The sequence below is a fragment of the Neodiprion lecontei genome, chromosome 2 (genome assembly GCF_021901455.1).
Source record: "Neodiprion lecontei isolate iyNeoLeco1 chromosome 2, iyNeoLeco1.1, whole genome shotgun sequence".
Lineage (NCBI taxonomy): Eukaryota > Metazoa > Arthropoda > Insecta > Hymenoptera > Diprionidae > Neodiprion > Neodiprion lecontei.
In genome coordinates, this window is record NC_060261.1 from 6,266,221 (window position 1) to 6,290,701 (window position 24,481).

Below are 24,481 nucleotides of genomic sequence, written 5' to 3' on the forward strand. Positions count from 1 at the left end.
GATATTATCATTGAATTATTGCAAAATTATTCGCCTACACAACCCAGAGACAAATATATTACATATATATGGGAGATTCCAGGCGAAATCAACAAACTTCTGACCCTCGGTATTTTTCAATTTTTTCAAAAAATTTTCCCACAATTTTTCCAACTCTGAAACAGTGTTGTCAATTTTTTTTTTTTTTAGATTTTTTATTCAACTGCTCGATTACTTATAAATGTTTAATCTGATTTTGAAAAGAACCTTTTTTAAAATTCTCAGACTAAATTTCCTAGTCCAAATAATTTCAGACCGTGTCCATTATGGGCCAATTTTTTTCCACCTTTCAATGTTTTTGTTTAACTAAAGCATCGGTTAAACCGTCTGAAAATTACGCCAAAAAATTCTCAAAACTTTTATTTTTCACTTACAACATTTCTAAACCGGTTTCATTGCGAAATTGAGGAAACAAATTTGAATGTGCCAAAAAAATAGACAAAGTCTATCCGCATTTTTTGGAAATTTTCAGACCGTTAAACCAATGTTTTAATTGAACACAAAAAAAAAATTGAAAAAAATTGTTTTGAATAAAAGACTAATTGAGCAGTTGAATAAAAACTGTGAAAAAATTCAGGGTCCAACTTTAGAGTTGGAAGAATTGCGGAAATGTTTTTAAACAAAATCAGAAATGTCGAGGATCGAACGTCGGTCGGATTCGCATGGAATTCTCCATATGTAAATCCATTTGCCATATCGGGTGACGAATCGATCACCGTGGCCTAGAAATTGTTTATTCATGAAGCGCGCATAAACGATCAAAGTTGCGAAAATATTTCGTTAATGTTTAGCCTGGAATACGAGACACTCGCGAAATGTATTACAACGATTTTTAAGGATTCGTTCTAAACGTTGCGTAAATATTGAACGCGCAAGGCTTTCGGGCCGAAATCGTCTGCAGGCTTTGTAACACGTGACAGGCACGTGAGTTTCTTCAGCACTCGCGTGCGTTTAAAACTGACGTGTCGAAAGCAGGAATCCATCATTACCCGTAACAGGCATTCCAAACCGATTTATCATCCACCTGCAATTATTTTACCCGTCGCGTTGTATGAAAATGCGTCGTAGTGGCAGGAAAGTCTACATCGCCTTTACAATCGTCTACGACATTCATTTTTTTTAATGCCAGTTTAATTGATGCTCGACGATAATAGTCTCGATTAAATTTTCCAACTTGCGTGAAGAATAGATACGTTGTAATGTTTCTTATTTTTTTTTTTTCAGATAAATAACACTTATTTACCGCTTTGACAGACTGATTGTTCGCTGTAACGATTTTTTTTCCATGGAATTTATGCAAATATGTTTGATGAGAAAAAAAAATAAATAAAACTCGACGAAAGACGATTAAAAAAGAATCTGTATCAATTTCATCTGGACTTAAACATCAAGTTGACAAATACTGTCCATTAGGGTGTTTCGGAAAAAAAAAAAATAATTCGCAATTTTTCACCGTGGCACACCCTAAAAAGTCTGTTTGGGTAAAAAGAATGGTTCCGGAGTTGAATTTTCAATTTTACACATTTTTTTTTTAAATTTATGAAGAATCGTGAATAAACATTTTTTTTTACAGCTAGCATCAATCTTAGTATCAATTTACGTGACTAAGAAGACCGACGCTTTTAATATCAAGTCTCCGGTTGATGTTTGAAAATCGTATCTGTCGACTTTTTCATTGTAAATTCAATCCGATGAAATAGTCACGATTTAATATGAACTTTTAATTTAGGAGAATAAGATCCCCGGTCGATATATCGTTGTGTTACGGATCGTGATCTTTGGGTTGAACATAAATAAGTCGGGAAATAAATAATAATTGAAGTGCGGCAACGTGTTTCATCGCAAAGTCAAAAAAATGTTAACAAAAGAAAGTGAAAAATCAAATGAGCTCGATCTTTCACACTTAATGTAGAACGCTCATGTTTTTTACAGAATCTTTGTTTTGACCTGAACAAACTTTTTAGGAAGTGAAATTATTGTTTTCCGAAACACCATAATATCTGCGGAAAAATATTCGCACGGTTTCTCGCGCTCGTCGAATATCAGTTTATGTGAAGTTGAATTTACCTGTTACGTCAAGCGTCGGATCGTCATTAGGCGAGAGCCTTAGCGAAACTTATCGTTAACTTCCGTCGCATAAGAACCGCAATTAACTGTACAATCGCGCCTGCCTCGGTATAATAACGTCGTTAAGCGCTCCGGTTGGTTGATCCCGAACAAAGTATGGGCCTAAATAGAGTTATAGATTTATATACTCTACGCAATATTCGTGTCGGCTGGTTGCATAGTACAAACCGACTTTCGATCAAGTGTCGCAAAAAAACAAAGGAAGAAATTGAAACGACAGTAACAACCTAATTTTACGATCCGCATTCGGAAATGAGAGAAACTAGGTATAATCAAAAAGCAAGATAAATTCACCGGACATTTATCTTGGCGATAGAAGTGCGGAACAAATTGGTGTCGTTAAAGGAGAAGAAAAAACAAATCATTTATAATTAACTCCGCGTAAAATTTATCTCGTCTATATTAAGTGTGAAATTTTTTAATTACGATGATGATGATGATGGTGATGATGATTGCACTGCATTTCTTAAACGTATGTCATAATTGCACTATACTTGTGTACTTAAGCATACGGTTACGTTTTAGGATTAGCAAAAGAAAAGAAAAAACAATTAGCGTCGAGGAATTGTTTGGGTTAAAAAAGAACAAAATGTAAGTTGGTTGTAACGAATTTATCGTCGTACAGACCAATGTCGTAACAACTAAAAGTGTAAAGTGTATTACGTAATTACCAAACAATGATGATAATCACTCTGATCACTTGTTTGTACCATATCAACTTGTTTTTCAAACAATCATATCAACGAATAATTTTAAATTAGTCCCGTTAATTTTACTGTCTTTATCTTTTATTTTTTTTATTTTTTCAACTATGAATAATACAGTTTCGTGGAATAGTATACAAAACATTTTTTGAGGTTGATATTTTGTTGCAAAGAATGGCTCAAGGTTCAAGTTCAAGGCCGAAAAAAATGGCTATTGAATAATAATCATTCTAAGGATAAACCTTGAAAATGGCGAGTCGGGGTCAGGGTTGAAGTTTCGATAGGGCAAAATTATGAAAGTTGAAATATACTCACAGAGCTTAGTTTACTCGACGAGTGGGCGTAAAAAATCAAAAAAAAAAAAAAAAAAAAACCAAAAATCAGAATGACCTGGATTCCGAACGTAAAATAATATGAAAAATCCAAAACAAAGAAAGATCAAAGCGGTGAAATTTCACCGAGCCAGAAATTCACGGAACTGAAAATCTTCGATGGTTCAGATTTTCAAATTTTCTCATTCTCGCACTTTCGGAACATTGAGCCGTCGGCTTTCCGACCATTCGAAACTTCGTCGTTTCTTCAAAGTTTGATTTCTTTACTTCAAGTTTCGCCGACAAAAAATTCAAAATCACACGCTTTCGAAACTAATTGTTAAATTCGTAATTTCTTCCCCGCGCGGCAGTGGAAAAAGACCGAAGTAGACGATCGAATCGATCGCGATGCGCTAAATCGAGCGGCGGTGAGTAGAAAGCGCGAGTATTTGGTCAGCCGGCCGAGTGGCTGCATCTTGTTTCGACGCGGCCGTCCGTTCATAATCGGCGTTACTACTTCGGGCTTCGCGTTCCGTTCGACTGCATGCGATGCCTCATTTCGGACGACACATACGGGCATCTATCACTACTTGGATTCGCCGTACGGCGGAATCGTTATTTGTCATAATTCCCGATCCCGGTTTCACAAGGAATATTATTCTTCCCGATGTACGGTGTTTTCTTTTTTCTAGCTAGCAAAGTATCTGGCGTGCAAAATATTTCAATAAACACACTGCGGTGAAGGAGATAAGATGTTCACCGATATACGTTTCTCACGTGAATTTCACCGAATGAATGATTAAATTTTAAAAACGAAGAGGATTGAGGATAATATTCGGAAGGCGGCCAATTTGAGTGAGGAAAATATAGTTACCGACGACTTTGAGAATATCGCAGAATTGTCTCTATGTACGAATTATTGCCTGAAGTGGATATTTCGATTATTCCTTTGTTTTTTTTTTCCATTCTTTTAATCGAGTTCAAGTTAGTTCATTTTTAATAATCGATGAGATAAGCAAAGATATTGCAGATTCTCGAAGTATTCTATAAAGCGATTGGTCCAAAATCAAGAATAACGAAACTTTTTCAGTTCAGATTCATGAATTTTCAAATTCTTCTTTCATATTAAACTTCAATTGCATTGATTCAGTTCAAAATAATCGTCACTAATCACAAATTTTAAAACTATGTTTGTTATTTGTTTTTCTCCTCTGGATTGACACTTTTTTCGTTCAGAACGTAAACCGGATACGTATGTGCGCCAATAAATGGTAAATCGAAGAAACAAACGCGCGGAACAACTGTAATTGAATTAAAAACGCAGAAATAATGTACATATAAACAATGTATACATATTTATAAGGAAATTATAAGAATTGGCATCATTAAATCGTTAAATCGATTTACCTGAAACAATCGATAAACACGGAAAACACGCGCATTGCGGTATTTCTCTTGACATGGCCAAGTCGTGTTACAAACGATTATAATACCATATATATCTAATACATTACTCAACGGAAGTTCAGCAATACGTGATGTTGACACAGATATTGTCATATTATTAACTTTTGAATAGATTTCGAGCTAATCGTCTAATTACAAAAATAATGCGGTGTTCGGGAAATTAGATAAGATAGAGTGTCAAATTAAAACGAAAGAGAGAAAAACGATCAAAGCGATAAAATTTATTATACAAATTAACGTGAATATTGTTATCGAGACGATTTTGATCCTAAATTTACAACTTTCATTTTCACAAATTCGTCTTTTCAAATATTGCATTAATTTTCACGAAAATTCAAAACATTATTATTCTCAAACCGTAAACTTGATCAGAGATTCGCAGCTATTTAAATATCCACTTACTCTGTCATTATAAAAAAGTAAAAATACAGCCAGCCGTAAGATGTCGCTGTTAATTTAGAGGCACCCGTAACAGTAATTCGTTCGAACAAGAATAAACAAACTAATTAAAAATCATTAACCTATCACGAGTCGAAGCTAAGTTTGAAGTCGGAGTCAAAACGACCAGGATGCAAAATTTGTTAAATGAAAAAAATAAAAAAAAAAAAAAAACACTAACTCCCCTTATAGAAAACGACGAACAAAAGAAAGAAAACGATCGATGAATCGACTCACCGTGCTCGAAGTAAATCCGAGATTGTCGTGAGACGTCATTTTTGAAATCCGTGTCGACTCTCTTCGTCTTTCACTGTTTCCGTAGCAATAATATTACAACAATATCCTCGTTATCATTGATCCGTGGATCGATTAGCACGTGAGTAAGATCGTCAACCGGCGGTTTCACGTAATCAGCCTGGCAAAATCGGATCGATCGTGCGATCCCGATATCTTCGTATCGTCGGGGGAACTCCTTTCGGTTCGGAATTGGACGAGATCGGCCTCGTTACGAGGTGCGGCAGGTGCGGTGGTCGCGGGCTGACTGGACTCCACTCTCGTGCCAACTATTATATTTATATAGCGCCTTGCACAGAGCCGCGTCTCGACGACGGTTAGTGCCTCCCGTCATTTAATTCGTAGACCTACGATCTGCGCACTCCTCTGTCAACCTCACCGACACATTTCCATTATACAGGATCCCAGGCTTCTGACTACCGGAAGCGGGCGGATCGCACGAATTTAAAGAATGTCACAGGATTCCTGGAACAATTACAAAGTACACGTTTCAAACGACGCAACGATTAGCCAAACATTTCGACTTTTCGATCATTTTTTTTTTTTTTTTTCGTCAAATTGTTTGAATACATTGAAATAAAAAATATACTGGAATGAGAAACAAAAGCTCGAATATCGATGCTCGATCGGTTAAAATCGCTTCAAAATTCTTAAAAACGTAATAGATTCGTTCGATTTTCATTCGTACTTTTCGATAATCTTTAATTGATACTTGTTCGTCTGATTATTGTGATCGTAAGCTACGAACATGAGCTATTTGAATACACTGAAATAAAAAATATACTGGAATGAGATATCAAATCGTTTCAAAATTTTTAAAAACGTAATAGATTCGTTCGATTTCAATTTATAGGATTACTTGAGGTAGTTCATACGATTGAATTAGTACTTTTCTAATTAATGCCGTACGCAATAATCGCATATTGAATAATAATAGCAATCATCTACTCGTAAGCTGAAAGAATTTCCTTTGAATCTCGCGAAAAATAATCTTAAAATTGTAAGCAATAGCTTAGATGTGAATTTTTCATTTCAAAGTGTTTTAAAATTAAGAAAAAAACAATGAGATTCGATCGATTTCATTCTAACTTGGCTCGTTTTGTTCAGTCAATTATTTTCCCCAACTTCACCGAGACTCAATTTTTGATATAAAATTTTTCTGTCCAATATTCCAAGCTCTGTATTCGGGAATTCGATTTCTCACAAAAGAGCAATTTTGTTTTTTCTCCTCGAAATTTCAGTAAGTGCTAAAAATATGGTACTTTACAGATGACACGGGTTTCAAACTCGAGCATGTATCTCGACACTTTTGAGATATCGAGAAACTGAATACAGTTTACGACGAAATTAATACATTGAACAAAGTGAATATTACCTCTGTTAGAAAAAATTCACTCGTCTTTATAAACTGAACTCAATTTGCTTGATTATATAAACAATAACTCATCTCATTCTGATTATTTAATAATAAATCTGGAAGTACAGTAAAGAACGAATTGAAATTTGCTAAAAGTTTCAAACATGTTCATAAGCAATGGCTACAAATATTTATTTACCTGAGACTATGTAACTTCTAATGCAAATTGCGTCAAAATAAATTTCAGCATTATCAAGAAAATGAAAATCTGATTCATGCTTGATTCATTTCCTTTCTGTAACATCCTGAGTTGCACCTTTCTCCGGTTATTCGATTAATTGACTCGGGGATTGAGAGGGAAAAACAGAAAGACAAACCGTGTGTAATGAAAAGTAAGGTTGACGGGGAATTTCCAGTATTTATGCTCGCGCACTTGGACGCAATTCAGATTTAAACTCGTAACACAAATTATCGTCCGTTTTTATTATATTTCCGCGTGGATTGTTCTGATATTACGTAAGGATAAAAGGTCAGGTTATGTTGCGATAAAACCTCGTAACGAGGAATTAATTATTAAGAAAAAGCTGTGCAGAATTGCCGGTGGTATTTATTCTTTTTATGACAATTGCAAAAATTGATGTATATGGAATTTACAGTCAGGTAAGAGATGTGCTGGAACAAAAAATATGACAATTCAACGATTAAAAAAGTGTGCAACTGAAGTTAGAATAAATTTCAAAAATAATCCGAACAAAATGTTCAGAAACTAAATGTTAACTGTGAACACCAATTATTATTAACAAAGTCACAGAGAAATAACTTTGTTCTACTATAGAGACCGTAATTCGTTCGTTTGAAATGAAAAATAGCTCAAAGATTTAAATTTCAAATACTTCAAATTGTCTTAAAAATAAGACAGATTTTTCGTCAAGACCAACAATTGTTTTGAAATTAGATACGTGTAACAAATATTAGAAAATTTCTGCCCAAATAAAACAAAGCTATTGTACAACTGAAAAACAATATTGATTTTTTGGTCAAAAAAATTGTAGAATAATGTGATTTCTCTGTCGTTGTTAATAATGTGGTATTTGCTATTAAAATTCACTGTTTTAACAATGTCGTCTACGTTATCGTAGGATTGTTTTCAACAAGGTGTAAATTGGTCAACTTCTTTCGGCACACTTTCCAAACCTTTGTTCTATCGCGTTTACGTTTAACGCCTTTTTGGCCTGACTGTACATCCCACAAATCCTTAAATATTATACCGCTGGGCATTGTTTCGGACCATTCGAAACTTTGATGTTTCGTAAAAGTTTGATTCCTTTACTTCGAGTAATCGTTTCGTTACCAAAACATTCGGAATTTGGCGCTTTCGGAACTATTCAAATTCGGAATTTCAACCCCGCCTCTTTGTGTCATGTGCGTGGTTTGCCTTCAGTGCGAAGAAGATAATTAACGATTGAAATAGACTCGCAAAATCATTTTACAGTGATGTTGGAATATGCAGATTTACCATTTCACAATAGGCTAAGTTTATTGTCAGCCTTCCTGAAACCTCGAATCTATGTGGAATCGTAATCTGGGCTAATTTATAATTCTATAATTAACCAACCCGGATTTGAAACAAAAAACAGAGATTCATATCAGAGTTGGAATGTCAATCTTCTCATATCGTATTTACGAGGAAATAATCAGCGAAACATTAATCACGTGAAATGAAGAAATCCGAAGATGTTTGTCTATAGACAGAATTCCTTTATTTTCAATCAACAGTAATGAAATAAAATGAGTTCAATTCGATCAGGGCATTTTTTAAAAAGTAAGTGATTTCGATTACAGCACAATCAAACCTGCGATTAGTGAAAAAAAAAACAAGTGCAAAATTGTAGAAACAATCAGAAACTTTTGTTCTCCGGTAAAAAATATTGAAGAAAAATTTCGTATAAATCGATCTCAAAATTTCTGCAGTAAGTGAAGAATTTTTATTTCAATGTTACTGACAAAACTAGCAAGAAACGAGACTGCAAAATTAGTCACAAAATTTCCCATCAAATCACAAACACTATTTGTTGAAATGTCGCATTTGTTATGGCACAAAGAAGATTTGAAAATCATTAATCAAAGTAAAATTTGAATGATTTTCTAGTAAAAATATATGTCTGTTGAAATTTTTTTAATATAATCCATTTGGTCATTTTTTTCAGTGGACAATTATCGTCGAGCCGAGGAGTGAGGGAGTAAAGTTGCCGCATATACATTACGCACGAGTGTCGTATTCAAATGTAAAGGCCCCGACATTGACGTTTCCTTTACATACCTCCAGAATGATAATTGCAAGTTTCCACTGTAACCGTGCGTATAAGGGTCTGAAATATAGCTTGTTTAAACTACTTGAGCCACTTGAGAATAAACGAACCGTTGTTTGATGAGATTTCTTCACGGACTTAAATATACCTCGTTATATAAAGCAGGGCCAGCATCTGTACAGCATGAATCTTGTGGGTGCCTTGTTTTCATGCTACGCGTATAATAGACGATGATAATGACGATGTCTTACAGGTACAGTTTTCATTTTCACTTTCATAATATTGAAATTCGCAATGAATCGCGTGATTAATAAACTGCCGAGTCATCGGTGAACGTATGTAAGTCTTATGTAGTATATATGAATACCTGCTAAAGATAGCGAACAAAAGATGAAGAAAATAGTTCCGAGTCTCCGAATCGGAGGCCTATCGATTACCTTGAAGGAATCGAGTCACCTTTATCGTATCCTTTTCCTCTTCGTACTCATCTGCACCTGGACACATCAACTAGTCATAGTGCCTCAGTCTTATCACAGTTTATTTACAACTTCAAATGATCTTTGTTACTTCGCATAGCCTCAAAAACCCCTCCGATTAACAAGTTTCGACCAGAATCATCGAATTTTTATAATTCATCGATTTTGCATCCACCATATTGGATCCGCCATCTTGGATTTAGAAGTTCTCAACTTCTGACGTCAGATTTGTGATCAGCGATCCCAAAAAGCCCCGAATAACAAAACTCAGGTCAAAATATTGACTTGAAAAACGTGTGACTGAAAAAGTTAACGTGCTGATCATTGTCCCTAAACCATGAGATATGGTTTTTCCCTTCATTCCAAAAAAAGAAAGGCAAAAATTCATATCATCCTCCGTGCCTGTTTTCCTCTCATAATTGATATATAACACTCAATTATTAGTCCAACTGTCTAAATGTGGGCTAAAAAAATTTTGCAAAAAAAAAAAAGATACAGTGGCAACGCAACGGTTCATCAACAACGATATGTTTTCTTTCCCCAATTTGTTTATTTACAATCTTTCACTAACTCTTGCCTATTTCGTATAATATAGCTATATTTTATTACCTCATGTATCTAAATGGTCATTTTTTATACCAACGAATTAGAGTTTACGATGTTTTTATACGATTTTAAGAAATATTTACATCTGAGATTTAGAGATACTTGATTCGGGATTTAGCATGAACGGCAATTAATTTCACAACTCAAAGGTGAACCCTTTCGGTCACACATTTTTAAACACAATATATTGGCCTGAATTTTATTACCCGGGGGTTTTAAGGGTCGCTGATCACGAATCTGAAGTCAGCATTTGATAACTTGTAAATCCAAGATGGCGGATCCAATATGGCGGATGTAAAATCGAAGAAACTATCAAAATTTGATGATTCTTGCCGAAACTTGTTACTCGAGGGTTTTTGGGCTTATACGGAGTAACAAAGATCATTTGAAGTTGTAAAAAAACTGTGACGAGGCTACGACATGGAAATCTTTGGAGTGGGACGTGGAACGGCTACACGATGGAAAAAAACCGGGCTTAAAATTTCACGCGAGAGTATAAAAATATTGACAATATTTAAAACGACCAAGTTCGTAATTCCAGTCAAGAGGAGAACCGGAAGACCGGTTTCCGGGAGTAGATTCCAAGAAGCCTCGCATTCCTAGATCATCAATCAGCGAATATCGAAATCCTTGGCTCGAATCGATGGTCAAATCTTGTCCCACGCTGGCGCCGCGCAGATGTGCCAAATGCTAAAATTGCGAGGATCGCGTGGGTCATTCCTGTTTTGTTGCAAAATTAAAATTGCGTGCGTTTTTTCGTCCGATCTGAAATCTTTCCCTTTAAATCCGTCGTAAAATCGATCCCTCAACGCTGCAGGAATTAAATATATGTACCTACGTCCTCGACGTTTCCTACTATGGCTTTACTTGGGCAATAATGTTCGTCTATACGTACGGATGCAGCGCTGGTTCATCACTTTCCACCGTGTCGTTGTAACGCGGTGAACGTAACTTGGACCAGATAAAATTTCCACTATTCCTCAAGGAAAACTTGTTTTGCGAAACATGCGAATTCCCCGGTAAATTTTACGACTCTCTACCTTGCGCGGTTTGTGCTTATGCAAAAACACAACTACAACGTACGAAGTGATCGACAAACGTAATCAGACTCCTGGTTTCAATGTCGAATGTTAATACTTGTATTTGAATTTATTTACTTTTTGTCTTCTTCGATTTATTTAATCACCAATCAACACCGAGCATAGAACCGTGCGATTAATCGATTAATCGGAAAAATGATTAACCAAAAATGCTGATCGATCGATTAATCCTACAGCACTAACTTAGTGTTCTAAACGACGTTTTTTCGTTCCTGATTCGATCTTCCAGCAATTTTCATCTTTCAACTTCCTATTTCTAAATTCTCAGCTGCACGGTTCACAGTGCAAAATGTTCATTTAATTCATAAATGTATGCAGATTGGTTATAAACGTGCGGAGGAAATTCAAGTCCTCGTTTAAATGCTCCTATCACGTGATGACAATTGTTCGACTCTTGTATGAGAAGGACGTCCAGTTGTCATTAAAATTCTGTAATATACTGTGTGAAGTTTGGTATTCCTTTTTGTTTGAACTGCAAAAAGGTTGAATTTCTAAATAACACAAGGAAAAGCTCGTAATTCAAGACCTTCGTGAAATACGCGTTCATTCTTACGCGACATAAATTCAACTCCCAGAACAGATATCAGGCACAAGGTGCCGGTAGTGAGCTGATTTCCAATCGATTATTATTTCCCGTCAAGCGGAATTTGTTGAAAAAAAAAGAACACGCATAAATTTATTTACTATTCAGAGTAGATGAAATATCTGAAACTCTAATACGAGTGATAATAAAAAGAAAGTAAAAAATTCTGCATAATAATTTCATCGAAGAAGAATATCTGATTGACTTTATATAAACAGGCATATCACTACTCACTTAACTGTGAATACATTAACAAATCGTAGTTTAATGTTTATGTACTGTTATTATTATATTTTTTTTATTAGTTATATTTCTAGGTGTCTTTTTGTTAGTAGAATGCAATGTTTGTCGTACCTGGTCTCCGATCGTTGCATGTATCGTATATCATTTATACGATTTGGATTTCAATAAATAAAATAAATTTCTGTTACCAAAAGACCCGATGAAATAAAAATTATTTCTCGGTTTTCAAATCGTAGTAAATATCCAGGCTGCGAAGTTGCGCAGGACATCATTCGACTAAAACGGTAAAGAAAATAACCCGACCAACTGACCTCGAGTACGCCTTGACGCCTCATGAAATTTGAATAAAACGTCAGTAAAACGTGAAAGGAAAGGCCTGCATAAATTTCTTCCGAAGAACGGATAAGCCTGTATTTGAAAACGTTCTTCCGATTTTCCAAGGCAATGAAAGGCGTCGCGATCGATATGAAAAATGTCGGTAAAATCCGAAGCTAATTAAATCCCCCTACTTATTGTTATCGGCTTATCGAACTGTTTGTTTTTGTTTTATTTTTCACTTTTTATTCGACTCTTCTTTGCTTTAGATATGATAATGAAATCGTCGTAAAGAGAATTGATATAGATATCGTTTTGTCGATGGAATAAAACCCGAAAGATCGAACCTCCAGACAATTATGATATTGATCTGTACAGGAATGTTGGTAAAAACGGATTTTTCACACTTCAAACAATGCCTAATCTATAAAATGACAGGGCTCTTTTTTTAACCTGCATTTACGCAGGCTGTAACTTATGTCTTAGCCTTGTTCGATATAATTTGTTCCTATCTCGTCGAAGCCCCGACGTCACGAATGATTGTAGGAAATTCACGGCGACTCTTTCTTCACGATTATATTATTTTATCTCTTTCTCTTGAAAGAGGACCTCGTATCTGCATGCGCGAATAATATATATATATATATATATGTATATATACATATAAATGTGACACGATGCGTAACTAAATAAATAAAGTGGCCTACAATTGGAAGGATTCATGGTCTTGCGGTCTGTCGTGTCTGCAATTGGTGCAAATTGAGGCTCACTTCTTGAGTTAAGGTGCCGGACGGCCATTGGAGAAGGAGGAACAAAGAACACCTACGAATGTTTTATTACTTATTTTCTTGCCAAAAATCGTCAGCCGTGATATTGGAATTTAAACTTCTTTCTAAATTTCAAGGCGCTGAAAACGAAACCGTGAACATGATACGCTCCTTTTCTCTTGAAAATTGATTATACAGGTCGAAAGAATTTTTTTTTTTTTTGTCGAATTTATATTTAAATTAACAAATTTTGATTCTGTACATCGAATAATAACCATAATCTTCATTTATTACTTGTAAAGTTTGCTTTTGTCTTTTTTACGTTGACAAATAACACCGGTGAACGCGATTTTTGAGTCTGAGTTCTGGACGTATCAATTTTGATATCTTCCACGTGAAGAATACAAGAAAAAATAGTTTTATCGGATAAAGTTTGATTTTGTAAAACCAAGAACGATATTGCGGATTTTAAGAAAGATTACCCATTTTATCAAACATTTATTCTACGTAATAATTGAACAAACTTCTGTTTAGCATTCGAATTACCTTTATTCAAAAATTTTTATGCGAAACAGAAGTTTGTTTAATTGATATTTACAAGAAATGTTTGACAAAACGGGTAATTCTTCTTAAAATCCGAAACATTGTTCTGGTTACTATAAATATGCAAACTTTATCTAATAAAACTATATTTTCTATTATCAGATGCGTGAAGGAACTCAAAATTTGACATCTAGAACCCAGACTCAAAATTTGCGTTGTCCGATGTTATATTTGGAGTAATATTTCCTGGTTCGAAATCAAAGGACCAAAACCACGACACATTCGTGGCCTTTATAAGTGTGAAGAAGCGTATTCAACCGAGAAGATGACGAATGGTTAGTTCACTCTCAATCTTCAGAACCATAACTGACCTAACTCACAAGTCGAGCTTGACACAAAACGGCGCGAAGTTACTGCGGTAATTGAAAATAGGTATAAATTTTTACTTCTTTAATCTATAAGCTACAAGATGCGGTCAGATTGTTGTAACTGAATTCCGAAATGAATACAGGCTGCGGTTATCACACAAGTAGGTACCTGAAGATAACAATCGATGTGATCTTGAGAGTAATTTTATCGCGAAGAAAACATTCGATTACAGTAAAATTCCTCTCGACCTTAACGCGAAAAGCTTCCCAGCGTAATAAAAATCACGGTTTTTATTCGTCAAATTTTAAATATTATGCAAGCGCAGCTCGTCACGTGCGTTTAAAATTCGCTGCGCGAATGCGATCGCTAAAATTTAATAACAAATTCGTGTGAAGAAGCACACGTGACCAAAGTGCATTCAGCTCTCCGAAAGCTCGTTCTTAAACTGCACTTGAGCCGTTCGTCGGCTGACCTCTGAAATGAGAAAAGAGGGGGCTCAACGTTGCGAATCGTGACATTGAAGCTCGTGAGTTTCATTCTTTTATTCAGCTGGATCAGTTCCGGTCCGTTCGAAGGTTGAACTCGAAATTTTCGTATGAAATTGCGTGTCACGTTTTTTGATGTCGTACGCCTGGTAATTCCAGCAGCTGATTAAACACGAGGATAATTATACAGGCGCAATATCGTTGCTAACAAGCCTTGTTACCCGACAAAAATTGATAAAAAGCGAGAAAAAGAGGAAGAAAAAAAAAACTTGAAACGATATTGGAACAAGTTACGAGATAAGAACGTAGCTGGTCAGTTCAGAGATATTGACATTTGAAATTGTAATCATTCGTCAAACATGTACGTTAATAATGAAAAAAAAAAAAAAAAATTGACAAGCATACGTTACGTGTTACAACTTACGTATGTAATGTCATAGAATCGATTACGGATAACCGTATATTTGCTAAATATGTACAAGTTGTTTGCTACTCGAGCTGTTGGTGGAAAATTCTACTTGACTTGTTTACTTCTGGCTAGACAGTTGTCACACTTATACACGTAGTTATGGAAATTTATCTATTCTTCTTGAGAAAGAAATTAAATAAATAACAAAAACACCTGACATGTCGATCGAAAATCTACGGCTGAAACTAGTAATAAACTAAAAGTAATCGATGCGTCGATTAATCCGAGTCCAAAAAAATAATCGAACACGACTCGATTGAATCGGTAAAAATTAATCCGTTATTTTTATTTTTTTTTTTTGAAAATTTCGTAAAATTCAATACGCAGTCTTAATAGCAGAAAAGTATTTTGAAAATTTATAGTTACATTGAAAATATTTTTGAATTTCATGTGAAAATATTCGTTTATCTTTTACTTATTGCATCAAATAGGTATCGTACTTAGTAAATAAGACAACGATAATGATTGATACTTTAATTACATAATTAGGGAGTAAAAAACAAAAACAGATCGTGATGAAAAATAATCGATTATACTCGATTAATCGGGGGGGGGGGGGGGGGGGAATGGTTTTAATCGAAAATCGATTATTTTTGTTAGTTTTGTTGGATTGCCGATGACGACATAAAAGCTAAACTTGAACCACTTGTAGCAGCTTCTGGCGAGAAATGTTGCACAACCGTTTAGCGGACAAGTGAAGGGATGTCGGACCCGTATTTAGTACGGAAATACCGCGTGCAATGCAACATGGGTATAAATAACAAAGGCAGGGAAGCTGAGACAGGGAGATGCGGATAGAAAAGGGCCTTGTAAGCTCTTAGAATTGCGACGTGAACGAAAAACGAATGAGATTTAAATTAGGTACCTTAAGAAACGGGACTGGGTCAAACGGGTTAGGAAAGTACTCCAGCTCATTTTGCTCCTTGCTATTTGCCGCGTGCCCTCAATTTATAAATTGTTTATCAGCCAGTTTGTACGGTGAGGATGTATAAAGGTGACAATAATTTAGCAATCAGCGGTAAGAATAATATGATTCGTGATTGCTAACTAAATTCCTGAACCGTCAGTGACGATAATTAATTCACAAAACCAGAAACTCGTCTCAAGTTATTCGGATAGGGAAATTTTTTATCTATTTTATAACGATCGTAAAATTTAAAGAATATCGACGAGTTCGATGCGCTTAATATTACATGCGTGAAAATATTCTTGAGAAATCAAAACGTCAATGCTTGCAGGACTGTAAAAAATTATAAACATTAATTGCCAAAGTTTTAATTATCATTCTATACATTCGGAAGGTAATTATTAAACTAATTCAAATAAAATGATGTTTAAGTATTAACGGACTAATTCGATCGCATTTTACGATGTTGATTTTTTTTCTCGATAATTAACGAAATAAAACTTACCTATTATTTTCGCAAATCAATCTTCAGGTAGACGACTTTGTGCGAAAGAAAATCGCTTGAAGCAGCTTTCTTTCGTCTCTGAAGACTCAAATGCGTGATATTGAAAAATATCGAACACCATGAAGTGAAGGAACAAGTGAGAACTGTAATTTACCGCAACGAGCGATCGAATATGTCTGTAATACAGATTAAAAACGGTGATCGTGAAGGGAAAAAATTTTGATTGCCTGTAGCATGTCGACACGATTAAATGAGTGGAAAAGAAAATATATAACAAGGAAACCGAATGGCTTGCATGCGAGACAGGATCGTTATGAAATCGGGTAATGATAACGATTATATTTACGCAGAATATAACGCAACGTCATCAATCCGCTAGTCAATTTTTTAATACCACATGATATAAAAATGGATGCAAGCTAATCTGTTATTTAATTAACGTGTCAACTAATAACGCAGTCATTCAGACCGAACGATTGGGCAAGTTTCATTCTCGGCTTACGTATATCATTTTTTTTTTTTTTTTTGTACTCTATACGGGCAAAAATTGAGCAGGAGACATTTTGCAAGATAATAATTGTGCCGAGTTTTAAACGAGCCATGCACTTATGTGGGGCAGGGTTGATATTCCAAATTTGAAAAGTTCCGAAAGTGCCTAATTTCCGAATTTTTTGGCCGCGAAACTGAAAGTAAAGAAATCAAACTTTGACGACACATCAAAGTCTTGAATGGTTTTGGATTTTCCATATTTTTACGATCGGAATTCTGGTCGTTCCTATTCTCGGTTTTTCCGATTTCTTACACCGACTCATCGAGTAAAATACGCTGTGTAATTATATATCAATTTTCGGAATTTTACCGTGTCGAAACTTTATTTATCGGAATTTTGAATTTTCGGAATCTTTCACTTCGTTACTTTGAGCCATCGGCTTTCCAACCATTCGAAACTTTGTTGTTTCTTCAAAGTTTGATTTCTTTACTTCAAAGTTTCGATACGAAATAATTCGGAATCAGGCGCTTTCGAAACTTTTCAAATTCGAACCTTCAACCTCGCCCCTCGGCTATCGAAACACGATCAGCTATATCCGAAAACGCACTCTTGGCTAATGTCGATTGCATTAAGCGGCTGTATCAACATAACGCCTGTCAAAAATGCTCTTGACTACCTTGAGATAGCTTAAAGCCCGGTCTGCATATTACACACATTCAAAATTACCGAATTAATGATCAGGATTAAACGATTATTAATCACATACATGATAGTAAATCATCTCGTTCTATCTCACTTATCTCTCGAGTCATCGCGTCCTAGGACTAATCCTGTACAATGCAATCCAACGAACCTCTAAATCTCGGGCTCCAGCGGACGTGACATTGGCATTGAACGCTTTTGACAAGTGGTTCGGCAATTTGGCCATCCTCATTCTACCCGTATTAATTTATTGACGGAACTTTAAAATAATACCCCAACTGTCAAAGCCAAGTGTCATGTAGTACCCACTCGGCTTGTCTGTTCACGATACAAGTATGATTGATACGAATATCCTGATACTATTGTCGAAACGTACCCCAGAAGTTTGGATCCAAAGCTCGAGTGGTCGCTACCGCGAAATATCAACGAAGAAAGGAATATTTAACTCGGTAAAACGTTTAGTCTCAAACGAATTTACCAATCGATTCATTTACTCCTAAAAGAACTTATTGTCATAACGCAACATCAGCGGGTTCTCGATGGAGTTCGATCGATGAAAACTTGGGTAATACTTGTAAAAATAAATACCATCATGCTTGTAATTATAGATAAAAGCGTCGCCTTGATTCATGTAAAAATATAAAAAAAAAAAACACAACAGCAACACACCAGATTAGTTCGACGATTGTTGTAGCACGACGTAAAATCGTTGCACACGCAACGCGTTATGCGGAATATAAATCAGCGTAATCTCCGTAAGTGGAGGAGGTCGAACTCCTCGAACGCGTCACGTGTGACGTATTTATTAACACGTATCCAGGTACATGTGTACCAACACAAAAACACGTAGGTATCGCAGATCACGGTATTAGTATAGGTAGTACAAAGACGAGAGACACTTGGACGAGGATTGTAATGAAACATTCAACCATTACGTTCCTGAAGTAGGTAGTCAGTCGTTCCCTGCAGCACGATAAAGCTTGCCAAGTGGATAAGTGTAGATCTAGGTACGTACGCGTGTGCGAAGTGAACGCGCGTATGGAACTCGATTTGCCTCATTGCCTCTTGGCCTTTCCTTTTCTCGCCCATTGTTCCATCCTGCCTCGGCCAATGCTCTTTAGCCATGACAGTTTCGATTGGAACCCACGTGATAACCCTTCGATGACCGTGTTGGACTCTTTCCACCGTCAAGCGAGTCGCGAAGACTTGACCACCCAAGTGAGATCCTTCCGAAAACCTCCGAGCCGTTCAAGAATTCTTGTAACTTTGACTAAATTTTTAGTTTCGGTTACCGCTCGGTCCTTGACTATTTTCATTTTTTTACCACGATCGAAAAATATACTTCTAAGTAGAAAATGAAAATCAGTTTTCTAGCTCTTACCGGAAACTCTGGTACCCGTTGCTGTTCTTTCTCACTACGATCGCTGTTGCTAGATTTTCTTGCAACTGTTGCGAAAATTTAACGCTCGTGCAAGGATAAATTGACGTTAAGCCTCGTTTAACTAAAAAAGTAGAGTGAATCGAAGAAACTGATTTTGCGTTGCAATAATCAAAAAAGGATCGACGATAGCGCAAAATGTTTAGGCGCACCTCGTTTTTCGTAATTCCAACAATATTCAAACAGTTTTTTAACGATACCTGTTTGACCGAATTTCTCCAGTTACTGTAACAAATGAAATTTTTCTCAGTGCGTATAAATTACCGCGTGGGCTTTCGGCTCTTCCGGTTCGCTCCATTACACATGGGACCCAGGTGACGTCCACAATCTACGTTTCGCGTAATCACTGCGAGGCGTCGCTTTAACGTCATTCCAACAATTGCTTAACAGTACCTCAGTCTTCAAGGACGTTTCGAAGTGTGGGACGACGATTTGCGACTTGGCTGTTCGACGAGTCTGAAATTTGATATCGACTCGATAGTTGACGGGTGTTTTGAAACAGTATCCTCGAGAGATTCTCTGAAGCAATTCAGCTTCTTCTTTCGGTCGGAACATCGAGCATGCAACTCTAGATCAGAATTTCCTCGCCAATCAATCGTTATTATAAAAATTGCCGAGGATCCTTTCTTAGAAGGAAAGATTATTCTTGACAGAAATAACCCAACACGATGAGTAAACGTATGATTTGAATTTCATTCTCCGATGACCTTCCACACCGTGCTTCCAAACACCATTCTTCCAAGACCTTAGCTTTTACCTCGAATTCAAGGTGTACCAGATTGAAATTAACGTCAAATTTTTGCATTCCGCCAGGATTATAAGGATCTTTGCAAAAATTGGTTTTACAGTCTGCATAATTCTAATACAATCAAACGATAAAACGAGTTTAACGGTAATTTCTTTGCGTTAATATCGATAACTTTATTCAGCGATCGAAGCGAAAGGAGTACAATTATAATTCACCAGAGGCCGGTGTGATAATACGTTCAACGATCCCGTGAGAAAAGGATTTGGCAACTTGAGTTACTTTTAACCTGCGGCAAATCAGCTCTCAAATCACTAAACACGCAGACTTCATCCGGCACCTGTTTCGTAGTACTTATCGAGAAGCTTATCGTATTCTCATTACTCTCAAGATCGGTATCGAACAAATGTTTCCCAACAAGCAATTGGTTATTTTTTTATTTTTTTTTATTTATTTTTTCCCTCTCTGCGTTCAGAATTGAAATTTGTCCTAGTATAATTTATACATTCACTTCACGCGGATATTGCGACTGGATAATTAATCAATTTCATTAATTTCGTACGGTTCGTTCTCTCTCCGGTGCAGTAAAAAAATGGCCTCAACAATACCCTCTCGATTCGATGCAACAACGATACCGATAAGTAATTTCTACACGAACCATTTATCAGCCTGGAAACTCGGCGGTACTCGAATATAAAGATTTATCTAGATCCGTACCGACTAAATGATGAAACAGACGTAAACCGTGTATCGGAAATGAGGAACGAAGCGAATTACGTAAAATGGTTGTAAAAAATGTCAGTTAACATTGTCGCGTACATTTGTGTACATTTGAGAGATCAGTATCGCGCTTCTGTGCGAAGAATTTCTGATAGTCGTGACGAGTTACAAAAGCAATTGTTACAACATCGGCATCCAGACGTAGATACTACGAACATCTCGTTGCGTAACCTTTTACTAATTGTCTGCTTCACTTCGGCTCGAGTTAACTTCTCGATACATCGTCGAGTTGGAAGTAATCGCGTTTTTTCCAAAACTCACATCGCCGCACAATTTTTAATAAATCAAAATTCACCTTCAACCACTCGTGTGTGTGTGTATTCGATGTCGATGATATAACAGCGAAAATTTGCACCTACTTTATTGTACACACGTGTCAGCAAATACGAGCCGTTAATTGGTTTAATTATTTCATAGTTGCAACACGTGAGACTATCTCGACTCTGTGTATCGAGCCACCCACACATGCAGAATCAATAACAAAGCGGCGAAAGAGAACAGCAATAACAAATCAGTCGGTAGTCGTTCTCAGTTCAACGATGCAATCCTAAAGACGCAGGCACGATTTTTTATATAATATGGCGATTATCGGAGTAGAATAAAATATTGTTTCTCTCCAAGCTAAAGTCGAGTCTGGATCTAGCATGATTAACATCACCCGACGATGACTATGCGCGTTAATTGCTAATTGCTCTACACAACAGACAGTAATTTGAGAAATTGACAGTTCGAATTGAAACTTCAAGTTTTGAAGAGTAGATATAACCCGGTGAAATTTGGAGAGCTTGCCTAACGCGGTATAAATATAGAACCGTAAACGAAGGAAATGATTAGCATTTCTACTTTACGTTTAATGAGAAACAAAATTCGCCGCTATCGCTGAAATGGTCCAGTTTTCGCAATTTCATTTTATAACATCGTCGAACACTTTTTTGCATTGTTCGTGAAAGTTGTAGAAAAATTTCATCCTGAACACTGTATTTTGGATATCTTTGGATATCAATTTTGTAATTTCAATCTTGTTTCTTTTTTTTTTTTCTCTCTTCTCTCCCAAGTTTAATTAGTCGATTACTCAAAAGAATCGACGCCACCGAATGATGACGCAATCGTTGTGCCTCGGCAATTCAGGACGTCCAACAGCATTGAACACAATCGCTTGTAAGTTAGGATCGTGCGATTTATGCGGACCAGCAAAACGTATAACACCTATATTACAGAGGCATGTGAATGCGTTCTCTATTGCCGAGATTCGACCTCCGTGATAGAAAAGTTGTAAGAACCGCGGTCTCTCGCCTTATAATAAGTTAGTTCCTCGGCAAGGAACGGCGAACACCCGCAAGGGGCCTTGAATCATCGGACACGAGACCTTCTCTCTTGGGTGTAGCTGATGTCGTACGTCATCGTCGCGTATCCTGGACCTGGTGAACAATTTCGTACCTATTCGACTTTCTTGAAGGAACAAAAAAATATTCGCCAAAGGCGATCCGGGCTTCGGGCAGGCTATGCGTCATCATTCCCTTGTACGAAGAATATGTGATGCTTTTATCTGACGATAAAAGAGGTGTGCGATTTGAAATTGGGTAAAACGGAGATACCCGAATGAATTTCGGAACATTGCGTGATACGAGTACTTTCTTTTTTTTAAATTTGAATTTGGAGAATATGTGGGAAAGGAAACGGAAACGCTGATGATACGTATTATTGAGTGATGTAATTGGGCGAGGAATATAATTGCTGAAATTACGATTGTCGAGATTTTAACGTGACAAAAGAACCTAATTGTGCCTTTAACGATTATGTGCACAATAGTCGCAAAAACGTTGCGACCATTATTGTAGACATTAATAAAATTTGTCCTCGGTTGAAACGGCGTTTGGAATGCCGTGTAATAGGTATTCAAATATCCACCTCGGGTACTGTTTATATTATATTTATTTATTCATTTTTCTTCGCATACCTTGTAGACGGAGATAGGCGCGTTATATATTTATGCAGTGTTGATAAAAATATGTCACGTAGATACGCTTGTATCGCCGAAAGATTATTACAGAAACGGCGGATATTACGTCGAGGGGAGAGAGATAGGTATAAAATAACAATTGACACGCGTTTATGAACTCTTAATTTATAGTTGCCAGGAATATGATGTTCATTTACCGTACGTACACGATGGACTGAACAATAATGCAATATCACGTGACGCCCGCAACGCGAAAGGCTGCATTCGCTGCCGAGTAATAACAGGCTGTGCGTATAAATAAAAACAAACGGCTTAATTTGCATCTACGCGACACGTTTGTGGAAATATTTTCCACCCTCCTCCACCCCCTCGACCGGGGGGAAGAAAACTGTATTTTTCCATCATCTGGCTATACAACGCAACTGTACGTACATCCACACTTGTATTTATAATTCCAGGGTGGAAATTTTTCCCAGTGAATAATTATTCCATGCACGTCTGCGAAGTTATTGGCACTCTAAGTAATAAAAAAAAAATTAAAATTTTCTTCATTACCTTGACACGATTTTAATATTGATACGATATAGACACGTGTCGAATTAGATTTCTGTGGAACTGGAGGTTTTCGAGACGTTTGAAAAAAAAACAAGATTCTCAACGTAACAGATCGCGTGTTGAAAATCTACTGGGTTCCGGAAAAAAGTCGATACTCTTATTTCAAACATCTAGAAGCTCGATCGCGCGGTGAATTTTTCAAAAAATAAAAAAAACAAAAAAAAACAAAGTAGACACTTTCAGGAGTCTTCCGAAAGACAATTCAACGGTTCTTTTTTCTTTTTCACCGCGCTGTTACTCGATCCGAATTACAACAGACCTGAGAACTAGAAGAGAAGTTTTAAAGCTTTTTTAAAAAAAAGCTCTCACAAAATTTTCCCCGTACGTAAACATCGCGCATGACCATCTCTTTCTTCGTCCGATTATACGTAGCTTTTCACACAGTCGAGTACATTTGCCAAGCCATTTGTGTACGCGTAAGTGTACAAGGCATCGAGTTATCATACGTGCGTTGTTGTCAAAACACGACGGTGTCTACACAATAAAATCGCTCAACACTGACTCAAAATTGAAGAAATTGAACCTTTATTGCACGATACAATGAACAAACAGCACAATTTCTTCCCTTATGGGGTGAATTTCATCTCCGAAAAAGTAATCGGAATTTCAATTCGGATTATAATAATAATAATTGTTATTATTATTGTATTAAACACTTTTTTGCACTGCAATGTATGCGACGTGAAATCAATTATATGTCTAAAAATATTTGTGACAATTACACTGAGAGAAATTCCAACAATATTCAAACAGTTTTGTTCAACGATACCAGTTTTACTGAATTCTTCCAGTTACCGTAACAAATGAAATTTTTCTCAGTGTAAGAATGTTTGAAAATGGATCGACTCACTTACCTCTGTTTCGATTTAATGTAATTCCAGAGAGTCGTGGGTGGTTGGATGTTGAGGTGTCCGCTATTAGAAAATCACTCTGTACAACGTAGGTTGTATCGTCACTCGGCGAGAGTCACGAAATCGCGATATTATTGCACACCCACGGGTTTCGCGTCGAACGAAGGAATGACAGATGATCCGTGCAACTCGTTACGGTCGACGTTGAACGTGGCCTTCCGTCGTACGGTGCCATATTGACTTTCCGTATTTACAATTCACGATCGGACAGACGATCCGCCGTTTGCAAATCTTCTCCAATGATGTTACTCGCCGAGAGCCAAACTTTCCTCGTGTTACGCATTCGAAGGTGCGACGCTACGTCTCGTTCACACCGCTTGGCTGTATTGTTGTCCCGTAGGACGATCGACGCCTTGTTGTTTCACGTCTGGACGGCTGAAAGCTGCCGAATTACATCTCTGAACCAGCGTGATCGGGTAGTCGATT

At 36.6% G+C, this 24,481-nt stretch overlaps 1 protein-coding gene across 2 annotated transcripts in view; it reads right to left on the minus strand.

The window, feature by feature from the left end:
• The window catches only part of LOC107226820 (proton-coupled amino acid transporter-like protein CG1139), a 41,516-nt gene extending 17,331 nt beyond the window's left edge, over positions 1 to 24,185 (minus strand). The window contains exons 1-2 of one of the 2 annotated variants that reach the window (XM_046731289.1): positions 23,999 to 24,184; positions 5,324 to 5,845 (exon numbers count right to left, since the gene is read on the minus strand). In XM_046731289.1, the coding sequence (XP_046587245.1) occupies positions 5,324 to 5,362 (39 nt within the window). In that variant the 5' untranslated portion in view covers positions 5,363 to 5,845; positions 23,999 to 24,184. Of the gene's footprint in view, positions 1 to 5,323; positions 5,846 to 23,998 lie in introns of both variants that reach the window. The other variant, XM_046731290.1, reaches the window with a different exon arrangement.
• Between the last annotated feature and the right edge of the window lie 296 nt (positions 24,186 to 24,481).